General features: G+C 51.1%; 1 protein-coding gene across 1 annotated transcript in view; it reads left to right on the top strand.

Annotated features, from left to right (window-relative positions):
- The first annotated feature begins 2,030 nt into the window (after positions 1 to 2,030).
- Positions 2,031 to 17,046, top strand: part of NGEF (neuronal guanine nucleotide exchange factor) — a 41,267-nt gene continuing 26,251 nt past the window's right edge. Inside the window, exons 1-3 of the mRNA XM_039234463.1 lie at positions 2,031 to 2,141; positions 2,825 to 2,967; positions 9,609 to 9,919. Of these exons, the coding sequence (XP_039090394.1) occupies positions 2,035 to 2,141; positions 2,825 to 2,967; positions 9,609 to 9,919 (561 nt within the window). The 5' untranslated portion in view covers positions 2,031 to 2,034. The remainder of the gene's footprint in view (positions 2,142 to 2,824; positions 2,968 to 9,608; positions 9,920 to 17,046) is intronic.

Consider the following 17,046-nt stretch of genomic DNA (forward strand, 5'->3'; position numbering starts at 1 on the left):
CCCATAATTTAGAAAAGGGATAGAGACAGGGATGGACTGGGGAGAGGGTCAAATGGAGGGGGTAGGGGTGGGGAGGGTTGTGCCTTGAAGGACTTTAGGGATCCAGGGGGCTCAGTGAGGCACTGATACCTGGAGTGGCGGCCGGAAGAAGGCTGAGGCCAGCGGCTCTCACCTTGGGCCTGGTCTCCTGGCTGGCTGTGGGGGGTAGGGGGGGAGGCGCACTGGGGACGTGTGAGTGCTCTGGGGGAATGATTTGGAGGCATCCGGGCGAACATGGCCAGAGAGATGAAAAGTGTGGAGTTGAAGAGAGGGCTGCTGGGCCGTGTGGAATGAGTCAAGGAAGGAAGGGGTTTGGCTTGGGAAAAGAGAAGAGCAGATGTTTGTCGCGCAAATACTCTGAGACCTTAAGAGCAAGACTTTAGACCCTAGAGGGGACTGGAGGGTGAAGTCGCAGCTTTAGGAACTGGATTTCGGGCCACCGGAGCACCTTTCCCCAGGGTCAGAGCCAGGGGAGGATGCAACAGGCAGGCTCCTCGGGGGCTCCGCGGATACTTTCTGGGGAAGGGAGTTCCCTTCCAGGCCACTAGCCTCCCTTCCAGCCACTTTCTTTCCTCCCCAGCCAATCCCGCCCCTCTGCCTTTCCCACCACTGTGTTCCAGATGGCTGGCTCGGGAACCCACCAGAGCCAACCTACTAACCAGTAACTAAACCGCTCCCACCAGGAGCATCTGCATCCCCAACGCAGGAATTGGTTAATTTAAACAAATGCCCGGTGGGTGGGAGGTGCAGGGCACCGCGCAGAGGAAGATCTTTTCCACTCTGCTCTGCGCTCCACCCCCTCCTCAGGAGCTGGCCTGGGGCCCACAGACAGCGGCGCGGGCACCGAGGGCCCATCGAGGCAGCGGGCAGGCCCGCCTCAGCAAAGGACAGCAGGACGGGGCCAGTCGTCCCGCTGGACGAAAATCCCTCTAGATTTCCTCGTCACACGGGGTCAATCACATTCCACTGGACTCCCGGTTACCCCTTTTGTTTGCTTTGTGCATCCGGAAGCGGATTGAACTAGCCACGAATGTGCAGATTCCAGAGACAATGTGACCAGGCAGGGAAGCCGGGTGGGAGTTTGGGGGGCACTTTGTTTCTCCTCTTCCGGCTCCTCCATGCTCAGCCCCGGCCTCCAGGGCCTCAGGGTCTCCGAGGGCGACCTGCCCCGCCCGGAAGAGGCCTGCAATTGGCCCCCTCTCCGTAGTCTGGGTCACGAGCAGGGGTGCAGGGTGTCTCTAAGGCCCCGGTCTCCACCTCGGACTCCCTCAGACAGTGGCACCCCCCCCCCCCCCCCCCCCCCCCCCCCCCCCCCCCCCCCCCCCCCCCCCCCCCCCCCCCCCCCCCCCCCCCCCCCCCCCCCCCCCCCCCCCNCCCCCCCCCCCCCCCCCGTGAGGACGCACTCCACCGAGGCTGGGTCCGGGGCAGCAGGGGCGGGGGTCCCCGGGTCCCCGGGTGCCTGTCGGGGGCGACGTGGGCAGGGCAGAGGTTCGAGGGGACGCGGAGCAGAGGGTCACCTCGCCCGTACCTTCCAAGTTCGCCGTGCGTTTTGGGTTAGGGGGGGCAGGCCAGGTGACGAGGAGGGGGCGGGAGGCGAAGGCTCAGGTCGCCGCCCTCCCACGCCCACGCTGCCCGCCGCTCTCCCAGCGCCGGGCGCGGGCCGGCCAGGAGGTCCGAGCGGCAGCGGCGCCCGCCGGGCCCGGGTCGCACCCAGCCAGCGCTCCCCCCGCCCCGCCGCCGCCCGGCCTCGCCCCCGCGCGCGCGCCCCTCCCGCCTCCCCCGTTGCCGTGGCAACCCGGAGCCTCCGGGCGCGCGCCTGCCGGTCCGCCCGCCCGCGGGAGCGCTCGGCAGCGGCGGCGGCGGCGGCGGCAGCTCCGGCTCCAGCCGCGCGCGCTGCGACCCGGTTCTGGAGCCTGCCTGTCGCCCCCGGCCCGGCTCCGAGCCCCCAGCGCGGCCCGAGCCTCGGCCCCAGCGGCCCCCCGGCTGCCGGCCCCCATGGAGCTGCTGGCCGCCGCGTTCAGTGCCGCCTGCGCCGTGGACCACGACAGCTCCACCTCGGAGAGCGACACGCGCGACTCGGCGGCGGGACACCTGCCGGGCAGGTGAGGGAGGACCCGCGGCCGCCGCGGCCGCCGCGACCCCCGCGCGCCGCCCCCGCGCGCCTCTGGCCCCGGGCGGTGGGCGCCGACCCCCGCCTCCGCCGGCCCTTCCGCCCCCCTTCCCACCTGCGGCCGGGGTCGTGCGGGCTCCGCGCCTGGGGTTAGCGGTGCGCGTCAGCCCGGATCCCTGCCCCGGGGCGCCTCCCGCGCCCCCTCCCAGGCGCCCTGGGCGCGCGCGTCCCGCTCGGCGCCCCCTCTCCGCGCCGCGTGGCCCGGGGAATGGAGGATCGGAGCCAGAGGGAGTCGGGGGCCGGGGGTCGCGTGACAGCGACCGGCAGCGTGAGCGGCGCCGGCTGGGACCCCCGCCGCCCGGCCCGTCCGGGCGGCGGGGCGGCGCCGCGGAGCGGGCAGGGCGCGCCAAGTTTCCGACGCCTGCCCGCGAGCTCCGAAAACATGCAGGTTTTGGGCGGGCTGGTGTGGGAATGAATCACCCGGTCGCGCCCGGGTGCGGCGACAAAACGGGTCTGTGGGCTCGCCTGGCCGGGAGGGGCGGCGGCCTCTCTGCCTGGACCGTCCCCGGCAGGCTCCAGTTGGCCTGGGCCACTTCTGCGGACGCCACTCGCGAGCTGGCCGAGGTGTGTCGTTGCTTAAAAATAACCAATCCTGCCCCTCCTTGTCTCTGGCAGCGAGTCGTCCTCCACCCCGGGAAACGGGGCCACGCCCGAGGAGTGCCCGGCGCTCGCCGACAGCCCGACCACGCTCACGGAGGCCTTGCAGATGATCCACCCCATTCCCGCCGACTCCTGGAGAAACCTCATTGAACAGATAGGTGGGTGTCCCCGGCGGCGGCGGGGCTTCTCTGCGGACGTCCTGCTGGACTCCGGGGGTCCCCTGCCCGTGAGAGGTCGTTGCATTTCTGTGAGCGACTGTCTCCGACGTGGCTAAGGAATGTTTTTGACATATTTGGTGTTCCAAATGGTTCCACAAACAAAACTGCCACATTTTAATGGTGCATATCTATATGTGTGTATGTATTAATTGGGCTTCAGCAAATGGATTTCTACCCTGCTCTCCAAAGAGGCTTACCTGCCCAGCCCTTTCCTGGGGGAGGGCTTTCTGCCCCCCCCCCCCATCATTTCTGGCAACAAGACCCCAGGTGAGGCACTACTGAGCTTTGCAGGAAGGGGTGCTGTCCAACCCCTCCTGGGAGGGGCCCGGGAAAGACCTGGAAAGACCGTGAGGTCTGAGAATGGCTTCTGCAGGGACCCAGGCCCGGGAAGAGGAGGCAGTGGTGGGCTTGGCGCTGGGGAAGTAGAGAGACATTGGGAGCCCCAGAGGCCCGGGGGTTAGGAAGGCAAGCCCGGTTTCACCTGCTTTTCTGGGACCCCGGGGTGTGGGGCCCAGCCTGTGCCTGGCCCCGCTTCTGTGCAGCTGTGGCTCAAGTACTGTGTGAACGCAGGGTGGGTTGCGAAGGTGTCCCGAGAACTGGAGCACTTGGATTTAAAGTGAGCTGGCCCTCAGTTCCCTCGTGGACAAATCAGAGGGAATGATATCCCGAGTCAAAAATTGCTAACGACATCAAACTAAGACTGTCCCACGGTAGTCAGCAGAGGTGGCCGTGAAGGGGTCACGTGGGCTCCATTATTTGGGAAATGGCACCGGCTGCTTAGAACATCTTTTTGTTCTTCAGTGTTGTCAGGGCAGCAGACAGTTTATTCGTTACATTAAAATGCTAGGTTTGGAAATTTTCCTCCCTCAACGCATCATTACTGTCCGCTCCCAGCCGTTCAGGCAGACGTGAAGGGTGTTGAAGGAGAAGCAGGTCCCGTTGCCCCAGGAGACCCCGCCTGCGGGAGACTTCTCGGGCGGCCCACTCTTCCCTGGGAGGGTTTTTTCCAGACTGAACCCGGAGAGGGGCTGAGCCCCGTGCACACAGGAGGGGGTGGAGTGCATTCTGGGAGCCGTTAGCCTGCGCTGACTCCAGGATTTGTGTTACCGGAGGCTTCCTGTGTGTCAGGCTGGGTGACGGTGGTGACGGTAGCAGATTTTCCCGTTATTTGCTGGGGTGATGGAGAGGGGCCCAACGGAAAGGTCCCCAAAACCCCTTTTCTCCCACCTCTCTGCCACATTGTCCTTCGTGGTGAGGAAGCCTGCCTGTCCCTTGGCAAACGCTGCAAACCTTGACCTCCACCCTCTTGAAAGGGATCTTCAGTGGCTAAAATCAGTGTCATAACCGGGAAGGACATAGAATGGGGGTGGGGAGATCCGAGCCTCCTTTCCCGGAGGGAGGGGCTCTCCTCTGCATCCTGGGTGTGGAGACCCCGCCCCCCCCCCCCCCCCCCCCCCGAGACCATAGCAGGTCCTGGGAGGCTAGCGGCACAAGCTTGAAGCAGGGGCTCTGAGCGCAGGTACGCACTCATACTGGCCCTCAGTTCCCTCGGGCAAACCGGGGGTCTTTTCTCCCACCGCCCCCTTCCAGTCTCTGCTGGTGTATTCCAGTCTCTGCTGGTGTAATTGGTGAGTATCTCTGTGTGGCTGCTGCGCTGGGCCCTTGGTAGGGGCTCCCCGTCTGTGACTGTGATTGACAGATGACAGCCCAGAGCCTCCAGTGCCTCACCTCTTCCGTTAGGGACTTGAGGCCTGTGCTCAGCAGACTCCTCCAACAGCCCTGTGTGCCCTTAACCTCCGGGAGTGAAGGGGACTCCTCGCCAGGTATCAGATGAGGACCCGTTCCTGAAGCCGCAGGGGAGCAGAGCAGGGAGGCGAAGGCAGAAGCAGGTGTGGGCATTTCACAGCTCGCTCTCGGATCTTGTAGGGTCTCCCACGGAGGCCGGAACAGAATGACTGAGGACTGTGCACGACAGGGCACCCGCCTGTCATTGTAGATCCTACACCCCGAGACCCCGTGACTGGCTTCGTGTGCGCAGGTGTGCTGTCGTCCCGGACACCTGACAAATGCTTGACCCATTAAAGGTGCTCCCTAAAAAATAAACGACTCCCACGCCCTTTAGACGTTTCTATTTGAGTGATTCGAATTTAAAACCTCTCTTCAGATAGTGAGATTTTGAATGGCTCCAGGGGCTGGGTCAGAGGAGCTGGGAACTCCCCCTCTTTCATAGGGCAGTGCAGCCGGCCTGGTACCAATCGTTTTAAGTAGTAACAATGGGAACTGGGTCTTCTAAGTCTGCATGCATATGATATACCAGGTGGGGGGCACGTGGGTCGTTAAGCGTCCGACTCTTGATTTCAGCCCAGGTCATGATCTCACGGTTCGGGTGATGGAGCCCCTCAGACTCTCTGCACTGACAGCGTGGAGCCTGCTTGGGGTTCTCTGCCTCCCTGTCTCTCTCTGACCCTCCTATGCGTGCGTGTGCACACTCTCTTTTAATCCCTTAAATAAATGTTAAAAAAATAATATACCAGGTTAAAGGGGTGCCTGGGTGGCTCAGTCGGTTAAGCATCCAATTTGGGTTCAGGTCATGATCTCGAGGTTCGTGAGTTTGAGCCTGATGCCTAGCTCTCTGCCGACAGCTGAGAGCCTGGAGCCTGTTTCAGATTCTGTGTCTCTTCTCTCTCTATGCACCTCCCCCACTCACACTCTGTGTTGTGTCTATCTCAAAAATAAATAAACATTAAAAATTTTTTTAATATACCAGTAAAATATTTTACCAGTAAAGTTCATTTTCATATAAAGTTGTGCTTGCTGCATGTACAGAATATAAAATAAGAAAATGTAGTAGCAGTACAAGGGGTACACAAATTTAATCAGTTAACATGTAGCTCCTCAGGTAAAGCTATATCAATCTGAATTTTAAGACCAATAAAAATAAACAAGTTAGGAAAAATGGTTACACAGTGCGTCAGGTAACTCTTTGTAGTCACGGTAAATCCAGGGAAATTGGTGTTTAAATTCATATTCTAAATACTTCAGAAGGAACTATAGAGTTTTAAGGAAATTCTAAAATTACTAGTAGTGGGAGTCATTGGCTAAAAATAACAGAATATCCAGCAAAAAATGACTTTACACAGTGGCAGTATTTTTTCTCAGAGGTAGGAAATTCTAGAATTGGTTTATTCAGGCAGTCACCCAGCCCCTTTCCCTCCACCATTCTCAACATTTGGGCTTCATGTCACAATATGACTGCCACAGCTCCAGGCATCACATCCTCAAGTAGCCACGTATAAAAGCAAAGAAGGGACGTTTGTCTTCAAGTGTTTATTGGAGAGGACATCTTTTTGGGAAGCCCTTCTCAGAGGTGTAGAATATCCCCTTACTCTGCTTGGCCAGCTTGTGTCATGTTCATGTCTAAACATACCACTGGCAAGAAGGAGAGAACTATCATGGTAGGTGGTTTTTTGTTTTTTTTCCCCCAGGTGATTTTGTTAGATTTATTTCCTGGCTTTCAGCATATACATGAACAACCTGTATACTTTGGACCTATCGATTAGGGCTGAGTATTCTCTATGTATCTTACAGGGCCGATGAGTCCCTTGAGGCAGATGAAGCCAGATTTTAAGGGAAATTTACATTGGATGTGGACATTTACTTCTAAATCTTAAAACTAATTTCTGTGATTTTATCTTGTCAAGGGAGTCCCCTAGAGCTAGTCATTATACTGCTAAGATAATTGAGAGCCTCTCTCTAAAGCATTTTTTTTTGTCTGTTTTGTTTGTTTTCTTTTCCCCCTGCCGTTTGGAGAAAGTTTTTACTTATATTAAGCTTTTATTTTAATTCCAGTTAGTTAACAAATGGACTAATATTAGTTTCAGGTGTACAATATAGTATCGCAGTAGGTTTTGATCAGTCAGCATTCACCCACTTCCCAGAGCACAGAACCGGTCAGCACCCAAACAAAACTCCTTCCCTACCAGCTGGGAACAAGGGGTGTGAGGAGATGGAGGAGAGCCAGCCACCAGTGTCTGCCACGATGAAATTTCCGAATTATTATTTTCAACCCAGCTACCCACAATGCTGATATTTTTGCTACTTTTCACCATATGTATCACAGTGAGACGCTAGAGGTAGTATTCACCCGCGATATGCCGACCGTAGCGAATATAAGACATATTTTCTGAACCTTCCAAAAGATGCCGGATTCGTTAAACGCTTTGGTGAAGCTTTAGAAACCACATTTTTAAAAGGTGTCCAACAAATATTTGAGCACCTGCTATGTGAGAGGCTCATTCACATTGAAACGTGAATCCATGTTGACTCATAGAAACCTGATTTCTTTAATTAAAGGCTCTGTAAACACTGGGCATTGGAATCATCAGAGAAGATTGGGTCAATGTCAGCATCCTGGTTAAACCTTATGCTCATGACTGAACCGGTTTATATAGTGACGTTAAACCTCTGTCTCTAGACCTTCAGCCTGGATTGGGTTTGACAAAGACTTTTCTTTTTCATTGTAACATTGCAAAATCACAGGATTCTAACATTGCAACATCACAGGATCTAAATTTTTTTTTTAAGTAAACGCTATGCTAACCCTAAAGGCTGTAAAATGTTGCATGATGGGGTACAGGAAGACAACTAATTCTACAGGGTTCTTGTTTATGAATATAATTTATCTAGCCACATTCAGCACTTCAAAGTTAATCTGCTTTTTCTTTTGTTCCTTTGTCTCCTGTTTAGATATATTTAACAATTAGATCAGGAAGGAATAATAGCTAATGTTCGTACTTCATTGTAAGAGAAAGTGCTTTACAAGTGGTACATTTACCCCAATTAGAATTTCCCTGGGAAAATCGTCTTTGTTTTCTAGGTGGACATATCAAGGGCCCCAGCTGCTGTTGAGACAGTATGTCCCGCTAGCTGCCCACTGGACCTCTCCTCCTGGATGCCCCTCGGATCTCTCCACCACCCCCTCCCCCAGTCGTACCCCCTTCCTGTGTTGAAGGGGCCCACCAGACCCTATCGCCACGCTGGCCACCTGGATGTCGTTCGTGACCTAGCAACAGGCAGTCACCAGGACCCGACTTCTACCTTGTCGCTGTTCCCTGAATTAGGCACTTGGCCCCATCCCCACCCCCTACATGTAGTTCAGGCCTCCAGTCACCCCCCGGGGGTCATCCCAGCTCCCAGCTCCCAGCATCCTTTCCCCTAACCACACCCATCCAAAACAGGGGCCAGAGCGGCTTGCCTGAAGTCTCTTGGGGCCTCTCTCTAGCAACCAGATAGACCACTGCCTCCGTGGGGTGGCAGAGGCAGACAAGACCCAGGGGTCTGACCCCCACCCCCACCCCACCCCCTGGGCCCGGAACACCCCCCTTGCCACTGACGTTTTTCTGCTGCGAAGAGAAGGTCCCTCTATCCTCTGCCAGGATGTCTGAAGTGGGTTTTCCCTATGGAGAGGCTACATTTGTGCTGATTCATACGTACCTCCAAATCTCCTTGGAGACTTAGAATGCATTTATTTTAAGTACAATTGGTCAGGGAGGTAAGTCTGAAACTGTAAAAGAAAAAAAAAAAGGAACGTTTCCTGTTTGAATCATAAGGTTAATGAAATACTGCTTTCTTCCTTCAAGATGAGAATTTACAACTACTCCCATTTCACAAATGAACATACTTGAGTTTTAATATTGAAGCATTTAGGCTACAGAAAGTATTCTGTTGGGATCCTGAAATGTAATTGGGACACCCCCATCAACTCCGTGCACAAGTTGCTTATTAACACCGAAAGTTCTAGATTCTCCTTGTTTGCCACGTATGTGCGGGGAAAGCATCTATTTGTGCGATTGGATTTTCATTTGTTGTTTTTTTTGTTTGTTTTTTGTTTTTTATTTCTAGGAGAGAGAGAGAGACAGCGTGAGCAAGGGAGGGTCAGAGAGAGAGGGAGTCACAGACTGAAACAGGCTCCAGGCTCTGAGCTGGCAGTCAGCACAGAGCCCGACGTGGGGCTCGAACCCACAAACCACAAGATCATGACCTAAGCGAAAGTTGGACGCTCAACCGACTAAGCCACCCAGGCGCCCCTGTTGTTTGTTTTTTAAATGTTTAATTATTTTTGAGAGTGAGAGAGACAGTGTGAGCGGGGGCGGGGGGGTCCAGAGAGAGAGAGAGGGAGACACGGAATCTGAAGCAGCTCCAGGCTCTGAGCTGTCAGCAAAGAGCCCGATGTGGGGCTTGAACTCACGAACAGTGAGATTATGACCTGAGTCAAAGTCAGACGTTTAACCGACTGAGCCACCCAGGCGCCCCTCGATTGGATTTGGAATGCGTTCAGGGATTTCTTTATTTGTTGAGCAAAACTTCCGTACGTTGATCCTTCCCAAGAAATGAAGATAGTGGCAGTTCATTGGGCCACACGCAGCGTTATGGGGACACAGGATGCGGGGCCAACTTGCTTTATGTTTTCGTAGGTGCATCACCTGCTCCTGATAAGAGCATTGAGCCTTGACCTAGTGATTCAGAAAGATCGTTGTCTGAAATCTTCCCCTTTTCTTCATTACAAACCTATCTGGTTTCAGGGCTCCTGTATCAGGAATACCGAGACAAATCCACACTCCAGGAAATTGAGACCAGGAGACAGCAGGATGCCGAGATACAAACCAATGCCCACGTGTCCCCGGCCAGCGAGGAGACTGCAGGGGAGGAGGAGGACGGGGAGGAGGAGGAGGAGGACGCCGAGCCGGCAAGCCCACCCGAGAGGAAGGCTCTGCCCCAGATCTGCCTGCTCAGTAACCCGCACTCGAGATTTAACCTCTGGCAGGATCTTCCGGAGATTCAGAGCAGCGGGGTGCTTCAGATCCTCCAGCCCGAGGAGATCAAACTACAGGAGGTAAAGGGCTGCCTGGGGGCGGTGTGTGTGCGTGCGTGTGTGTGTGTGTGTGTGTGTGTGTGTGTGTGTGAAGAGAAATCTTTCAGAATGTACAGGTGTTTTGACCAACGGGGGTGCGGCTTCCTCTGCGCGGGGAGACCCCCCACCAACAGCTGGCTCAGCAAAAGAATTCCAGGCAGGGATCAGCCATCCAGAACATGCAGGGAAATTCACACCATTTCACAGGCAACCAAAAAATACCTCGTTGCCTTCTAGGAGAGCTCAGCCCAAACCTGCATCTTCACAGCAGAGCTGTGTCTTTAGACAGCAAGGTGGCATTCTTTTGTCCCCGCCATCGCCGTCGTGTGTTTGTGGGGCACGTGTGAGCGCGGATGCACCCGGTGATGGAAGTCTGTCATCTGCGGTTCACCGTCACCACTTCATCCTGGAGTCCCGGCAACCTGGCGCGGGTCAGTCCCCCCTAAACGGGAAGTCCAGGAGTTGTGTCCCTTCTCCGCTTCACTCGACGGTTCAGCCAGACCTTGCCCGTGAGTTAGGCTGAGGCTTTGTCGCGAGCAGGGAGAAGTCACCCATGCAAAATTAACAGTGATGGAAATGCGTCCCCCAGAAATCTACGTGTTCATTTAGTTGAGCAAAGATTACTTGGGTGCAGAAAGAAGAGACCCGAGCGTGGCCGGTCACGGGTGAGGACACTGGATGCAGGGGAGAAACGGCGAGGATCCATGTGGGGGTTCACCGGGAATTTTAAGAGGTGGATAGAGAGGGGGGAATGGAGAGATTTGGGGTTTTTTTAAATCTGTTCAGCCCGGTCTCATCGTGTCTGCCCCTCACCCGCACTCCCTTGCCTTTCCAGCCCGTCACGTGTGCTTCACCGGCACCACTTCATTCTGGAGTCCCTGCGGGAACTCGTTCCTAGATGCGGCCCCCATGTGTCCCGCCCTGTCTCACCCCTGTGCCTTCCGCAGCGGCGTCTGCAGAAACACTTGCTCTTCTTGTTTATTTAAAAGGCACAAGTATGGGGCACCTGGATGGCTCAGTCGGTTAAGCATCCGACTTCGGCTCAGGTCATGATCTCACGGTTCGTGGGTTCGAGCCCCGCGTCAGGCTCTGTGCTGACTGCCAGCTCAGAGCCTGGAGCCTGCTTCAGATTCTGTGTCTCCCTCTCTCTCTGACCCTCCCCTGCTCATGCTGTCTCTCTCTCTCCTAGAAATAAATAAAAAAATATATAAAAAAAAAAAAAAGGCACAAGTAACACGTGCATGCAGCCCGCGGCCAGGGACAGAGTGCTCCTGACCAGGGGCCCCTAACGCAGACTCAGGCTCGCGGTGGGCTCACTAGCTGCGTAGGGAAGGCCTGGGGGGGCTTGGTTTGTACAGAGCCGCCCGCATCCCACCCGGGAGGGTCAGGGAGGACCCAGAGGGAATGGATGACTTGTAAATGGCTGTGTTAAGAGATTTTTTTTCCCCTGAAACTTCTGATGGTAGTAATGTGCAGGTATCCATTCCCAATGTGGCTTCTCCCCAGTTCTGCACAAAAATACTGGAGGAGACATAGAGAAGCCACTCGCTCCCACCGGAAATGAGGATGCATGTGGGGGGTGCCTCCGCTGAGGACAGGGAGCTGTACTGAGAAAAGCACCCATATGGAAGGTGCTGGAACATGTGGAGAAACCCCCCCTCCCGCAGTTGTCCATCCCTCCTACCTAGAAGCTTCCCCAGCCAAAGACAGGGCCTCCGTCCTTAACTTTGACTTTCACGTAAAAGGAATTATACAATACTATCTTGTATTTGACTTCTTTCACACAGCATTACCACCAGAGGGCTTTTTTTCTTTTTCTTTTCTTTTTTTTTTTTGGTCCCTAGAACAAGGGGAAAAAAACAATTTCTGAGTAAATATTTAGTTTTTTACCCTGATAATTAGAGAAATAAAGATTTGAACTACATTGGAAAGCTTAGACATAAACTCTAGTAGAACTTAAAACATAACATAAGCTTTCTACAACATAAGTAAAGTTAAAGCAGAGAGCACAGGGCCTTTGTAATAAAAGAAAACTAAAAAAAGCGCGCGCGCACACACACACACACACACACAAATAGCATAAAATAAGGAGGGAGAGTCAATAGCAAACATCTCCATTATAATAAGTGTAAATTGCTTAAATCCTCCGTGGAAAGACCGAAATCCTCCAACTGATTGGAACGCTAGACCCATCACATTGTGGGACAGAGAGGAATTCGGATAAGTTAACAAAGGGAACGAGTCATTCTGTATTGTGAAAGGCATCCTTTATGCTGATAAAGGTATCGCTTTAAAGTGTTTTAAAATTAAATAAGCAATTCATTAATACATTTTCGCTGCTTAAGAAAACACAGTCCAAATGCGTGCAGGCCTTTTCTTGGCTCCCGGCTCCTGACGGGAGCCCCAGCTGGGACCGTCTTCTCTCTCCTGGTGAAGCGTCGTCACGATGTCCCATCTGGTTTCGGAGTTCAGACCCTTAGGGAGGCTCGAAGGTGCAAAACCCTTACAGATCTTTATGAGGTACCCACCCACCCCGCCCCGTACTTACACGTGTTTTATTCAACAACAGCTTGATTTGGGTTTTGGTTTTTAGCACCTTGCTTCTTACCGGACTCTTAGAGCCTTCAGCTTAATTTTCATGAAAACCGCTCCCCGGGGCCTGCAGCACAGCTGGCTTGAATGGGTGTGAGGGCGAGCACGGGGGTGGGGGGGGGGTCACAGGTGGGGACGGAAGTGTGCAGGTGGCCCAGCGAGCAGCCTGGTGACCAGAGCTGTCAGCGGACCCCTGCACGGCTTTGCGGGGTGCCATTGACTCAGCACACAGTCACGCGGCACTTGACTAGGAAGAACTTCTGTGTGCGAACATCTCTGTGCTCATGCGTCAAAGTAAAGCACACTTTAGGGGCACCTGGCTGGATCAGTCAGAAGAGCATGTGACTCTTCATCTCAGGGTCATAAGTTCGAGCCCCACATTGGGTATAGAGATTACGTAAAAAAAATTTTTTTTAAGTGAAAAAAAAAAAGCAGAGAATAGTTTATTTATTTTAAGGTTTTCATAGTTTGCATTTTTTTTTATTCTCAAGTTAGTTAATATACAGTGTAGTCTTGGCTTCAGAAGTAAAATCCAGTGATTCATCACCTACATATGACACCCAGCACTCATCCCAAGTGCCCTCCTTAATGTCCATCTCCCATTTCCCCCACACCCTCAACCCTCAGTTTGTTCTCTATATTTACGAGTCTCTTATGGTTTGCCTCCCTCTGTTTTTATCTTATTTTTCCTTCCCTTCCCCTGTGAACATCTGTAAAGTTTCTCAAATTCCGTATGAGTGATATCATGTGATTATCTTTTCTCTGACTTCTTTTGCTTAGCATAATACCCGCCAGTTCCTTCCGTGTTGCTGCAAATGGCAAGATTTCATTCTTTTTCATCTCCGAGTAGTATTCCGTTGTATAAGTATACCCCATCTTCTTCTTCATCCACTCATCGCTTGATGGACATCTGGGCTCTTTCCAAATTTAGCTTTTGTTGATAGTGCTGCTATAAACATTGGGGTGCATGTCACCGCAAAGAACAGTTTAAATGGTGGTGGACACTACCAGTTTGCCATTCAAAAAAGCAAGACAAATTTCATACGGCCACGGGGTGCCAGCCAGCAAACTTCATGATGTTTGCTCTAGTCTGTTGTATAAAAAATCGTATCTTGTTTTGACCCGCCCGTCCTTGAGGACTTGTAAATTGAGCATCTTTTCATATGTTTGTTTATTGGCTGTTTCTATTTCTTTATATGAATTGCCTGTTCTTATCCTTTGCCCTTTTTTTCTATAGGTTTATTTATCCAATAAAACCTTGGATTGCGGGTAACTTGTTCTGAGAGTGTTCCGCAAGACAAGCAACCACTTCTAATACATTTTAACGCGATAAATGAGCGACGTCTTGCAGTACACGTAGGACATGATGCCAAATGTCACATGATAACAACTGAGTCAATGGGTCTTGAAATTCACTTTGATATACGAGTGCTTTGGATTATAAGCATGTTTCCAGAATGAATTATGCTCACAAACCAAGGTTTTACTATATTTCTCTTCTTGACTGATGGCAGCTTTTTATACATTCTGGACATTATAGTTTTTTAATATACGTTAAAATTTTTTTTTTCTGTCATACAGTATAGGGGAAGTGATTTAGCATGGTAGTTATACACACAGGCAGTGGAGCCCAACTGCCTGGGTTTGAATCCTGGTTCTGCTACTCCCTAGCTGTGTGACCTTGGGCATGTTACTTAACCTCTCTGTGCCTTTGTTTCCTTACCTGTAAAAGTAAGATAAACATAGTACCCACATCACAGGGTTGTGCAGATCAAATGAGTTAAGACAATAAAGAGCCGCACAGGCCAATGCCAATAGAGCCCTGCTGTGGTATCTTTTTTCACGTAAAAATATTTTGTCATTTTTATAGAAAACCTGCCAGTCTTTGTATCATTTTAAACTTAGTCTCCTGGAGGCTCTGTCTTATGATTAGGAAGGCCATTCCCGAGAGGTGCACTCTACAATTAAAAGGTAATATTACAAACTATTATGAACTGGCAGCCAGAGAGAGCGGAATCTGTCAGAGGCACGAGCGGAAGCTGACGTACACTCTGTACTATTTCTGTAAGAGTGGGACGTGCCACGGATATAAGCAACCTGGGAAAAGTAATGAGGTGGATTTAAGATATTTTTACTGAACTTTATAGTCACTGACGCTGTGTTGCCCACGGTAGCCATGCCCCGCTTGTGGCTACGGAACACTTAACGTGGCCAACCCTAATGGAACATGCTGTACATGTAAAATACACACCACATTTTGAGGAATGAGTACAAGTAAAAAGAAAGCAAAGTGCCTTATTAGTAATTTTTTATCTTGCATGCTGACATAATATCCGTAATATCCTGGATCACTAGATTAAATAAAATAGATTAACATTTTCCTATTTCCTTTTACCCTTTTTAATGTGATTACTAAGAAACTTAAAATTACATCTGAGACATATTTCTGTTGGACAGCACTGCTCTAAAGAGAAGCAACCTTTTATTTTCCAGTGTCCATAAATACCACCAAAAAGTGGCCATATTCAAAAGCCATAAGAAAAAGCTCGATAAATATTTATTTTATAATCTCTCTGCCATAAAATGCAGTGAAGCAAGAAATAAATTTAAACAATGTAAATTGACATCTTAAAAACATATGGAAGGCTGACAAAACTCGTTTGGATAAAAATTCACAACCTTACATGCTTTCCTTATTAAATAAGGAGTAAATAACAAAATTAACTGAACTGAGATGTCAGCTTGAGACATAACGGCAGGGGAGAACCCCACACACAAACACACTCTTAAGGAAAGCAGATAGGGTAGAGATCAAAAGATAATAACATAAAAGTTTTGATGTGAAGAGTTATTTTCTAGGAAAATATAAGCTACCAAAATTAAGTCAAAAATTGTTTAAACACGAAAATATACCAGGTAACCAAAAAAATCTACGAAAGAGATGTTGCACCCAGGTGACTGAGTTGTGCCAAGTGGTCAAAGCACAGAGGAGTCCCTTGATGCTTAGAATAGTCTAGAACACCACCGGCCAGGAACATTTTCTGCAACATGGGACACGTTCTATAGCAGCTTCCCCCAAAGTCTCCAGCCAACATGTGACTCTTGAGCGTTTGAAACCTGCCTGATGCAGCTGAGGGACCAAGTGTTTAATTCTACTCAATTTGAACTGCGCTCAGTCTCCAGAGCTCCAGGTTGTACCAGTCAGGACAAGTCTCGAGCAGAGATCATCCATTTGTAAAGGAACAGAGAGTAAATACTGTCAGCTTTGCGGGCCATACAGCCTCTTTCACAACCGCTCAGCTCTCCGTTACAACACCATAGGCGCAGGTAGACACCGTGCAAAGGGCTGGACACTCCAGTTAAGCTTTGCAGTTACAGTTGGCCGGCCCACGGGCCACGGTGTGCTGACCCCTGGTCTAGAGCACGGCAACGGGGAAATACACATATCATTTGAAAATCTTAGTCACCAAATCTGATCAGCAGTGCGCACATACATTGCAGCAAATCCACTTGAACACCCCCTCTCTCCGTAATCAGTAGGACCTAGAGGCATGAAATCAGTCAGGATATAGAATTGAATGTCATTGGGGCACCTGGGGGGCTCAATCAGTTGAGCATCTGAGTCTTGATTTCAGCTCAAGTCATGATCCCAGGGTCGTGGGATCGAGCCCCTCGACCAGCTCCACGCTGGTCATGAAGCCTACTTAACATTCTCTCTCCCTCTGCCCCTCCCCAATGTGTACACGTGCACGCACTCTCTCCCTATCTCAAAAAAAAAAAAAAAAATGTAGAAGGGTGTTGGCACCTGGGTGGCTCAGTCACTTAAGTGTTAAACTCTTGATCTCAGCTCAGGTCTTGATCTCAGGGTCATGAGTTCAAACCCCACATTGGGTTCTGTGCTGGGCTTGAAGCCTACTTAAAAAATAATAATAAATAAATAATAAAACAGAATCTACTTTCTTTAAAAAAAATAAAGGAGAAAAATTGAATGTCAACAACCAACTGGAACTAATGACATTTATAGGACAGTCTACTCAACACTAGTCTAATACAGGTTTTTTTTTTCAAGTGTACACAGAACATTCACCAAGATGGATCAAATTTAAGAGAATTCAGATCATATATAGTAAGTTCTCTGGTTATAATAAAATGAAAACAAAAATCAATCACATAAAGATAACAGAAAAATCTCCAAACACAGAGATGGAGCGGCACATGTCTAAACAATCCCTGAGTTCAAGAGAAAGTCTGCAGGGAAGTTAGAAATAAACCATCCCTCTCCTTGTTCACAGATGATACAGTGACTGTCTACATAGAAAATCCTAAGAAATCCACAAAGGAAAACCTTCCTAAAACTAACAATAACAGGCATCCGGGTGGCTCCGTCAGTTCAGTGTCTGACTTCAGCTCGGGTCATGATGTCGCAGTTTGTGAGTTCGAGCCCCACATCAGGCTGTTTGCTGTCAGCTTAGAGCCTGCTTCGGATCTTGTCTCCTTCTCTCTCTGTGCCCCTCCCT

Source organism: Hyaena hyaena, unplaced genomic scaffold (assembly GCF_003009895.1).
Source record: "Hyaena hyaena isolate Hyena2069 unplaced genomic scaffold, ASM300989v1 scaffold_86, whole genome shotgun sequence".
NCBI classification, from domain to species: domain Eukaryota; kingdom Metazoa; phylum Chordata; class Mammalia; order Carnivora; family Hyaenidae; genus Hyaena; species Hyaena hyaena.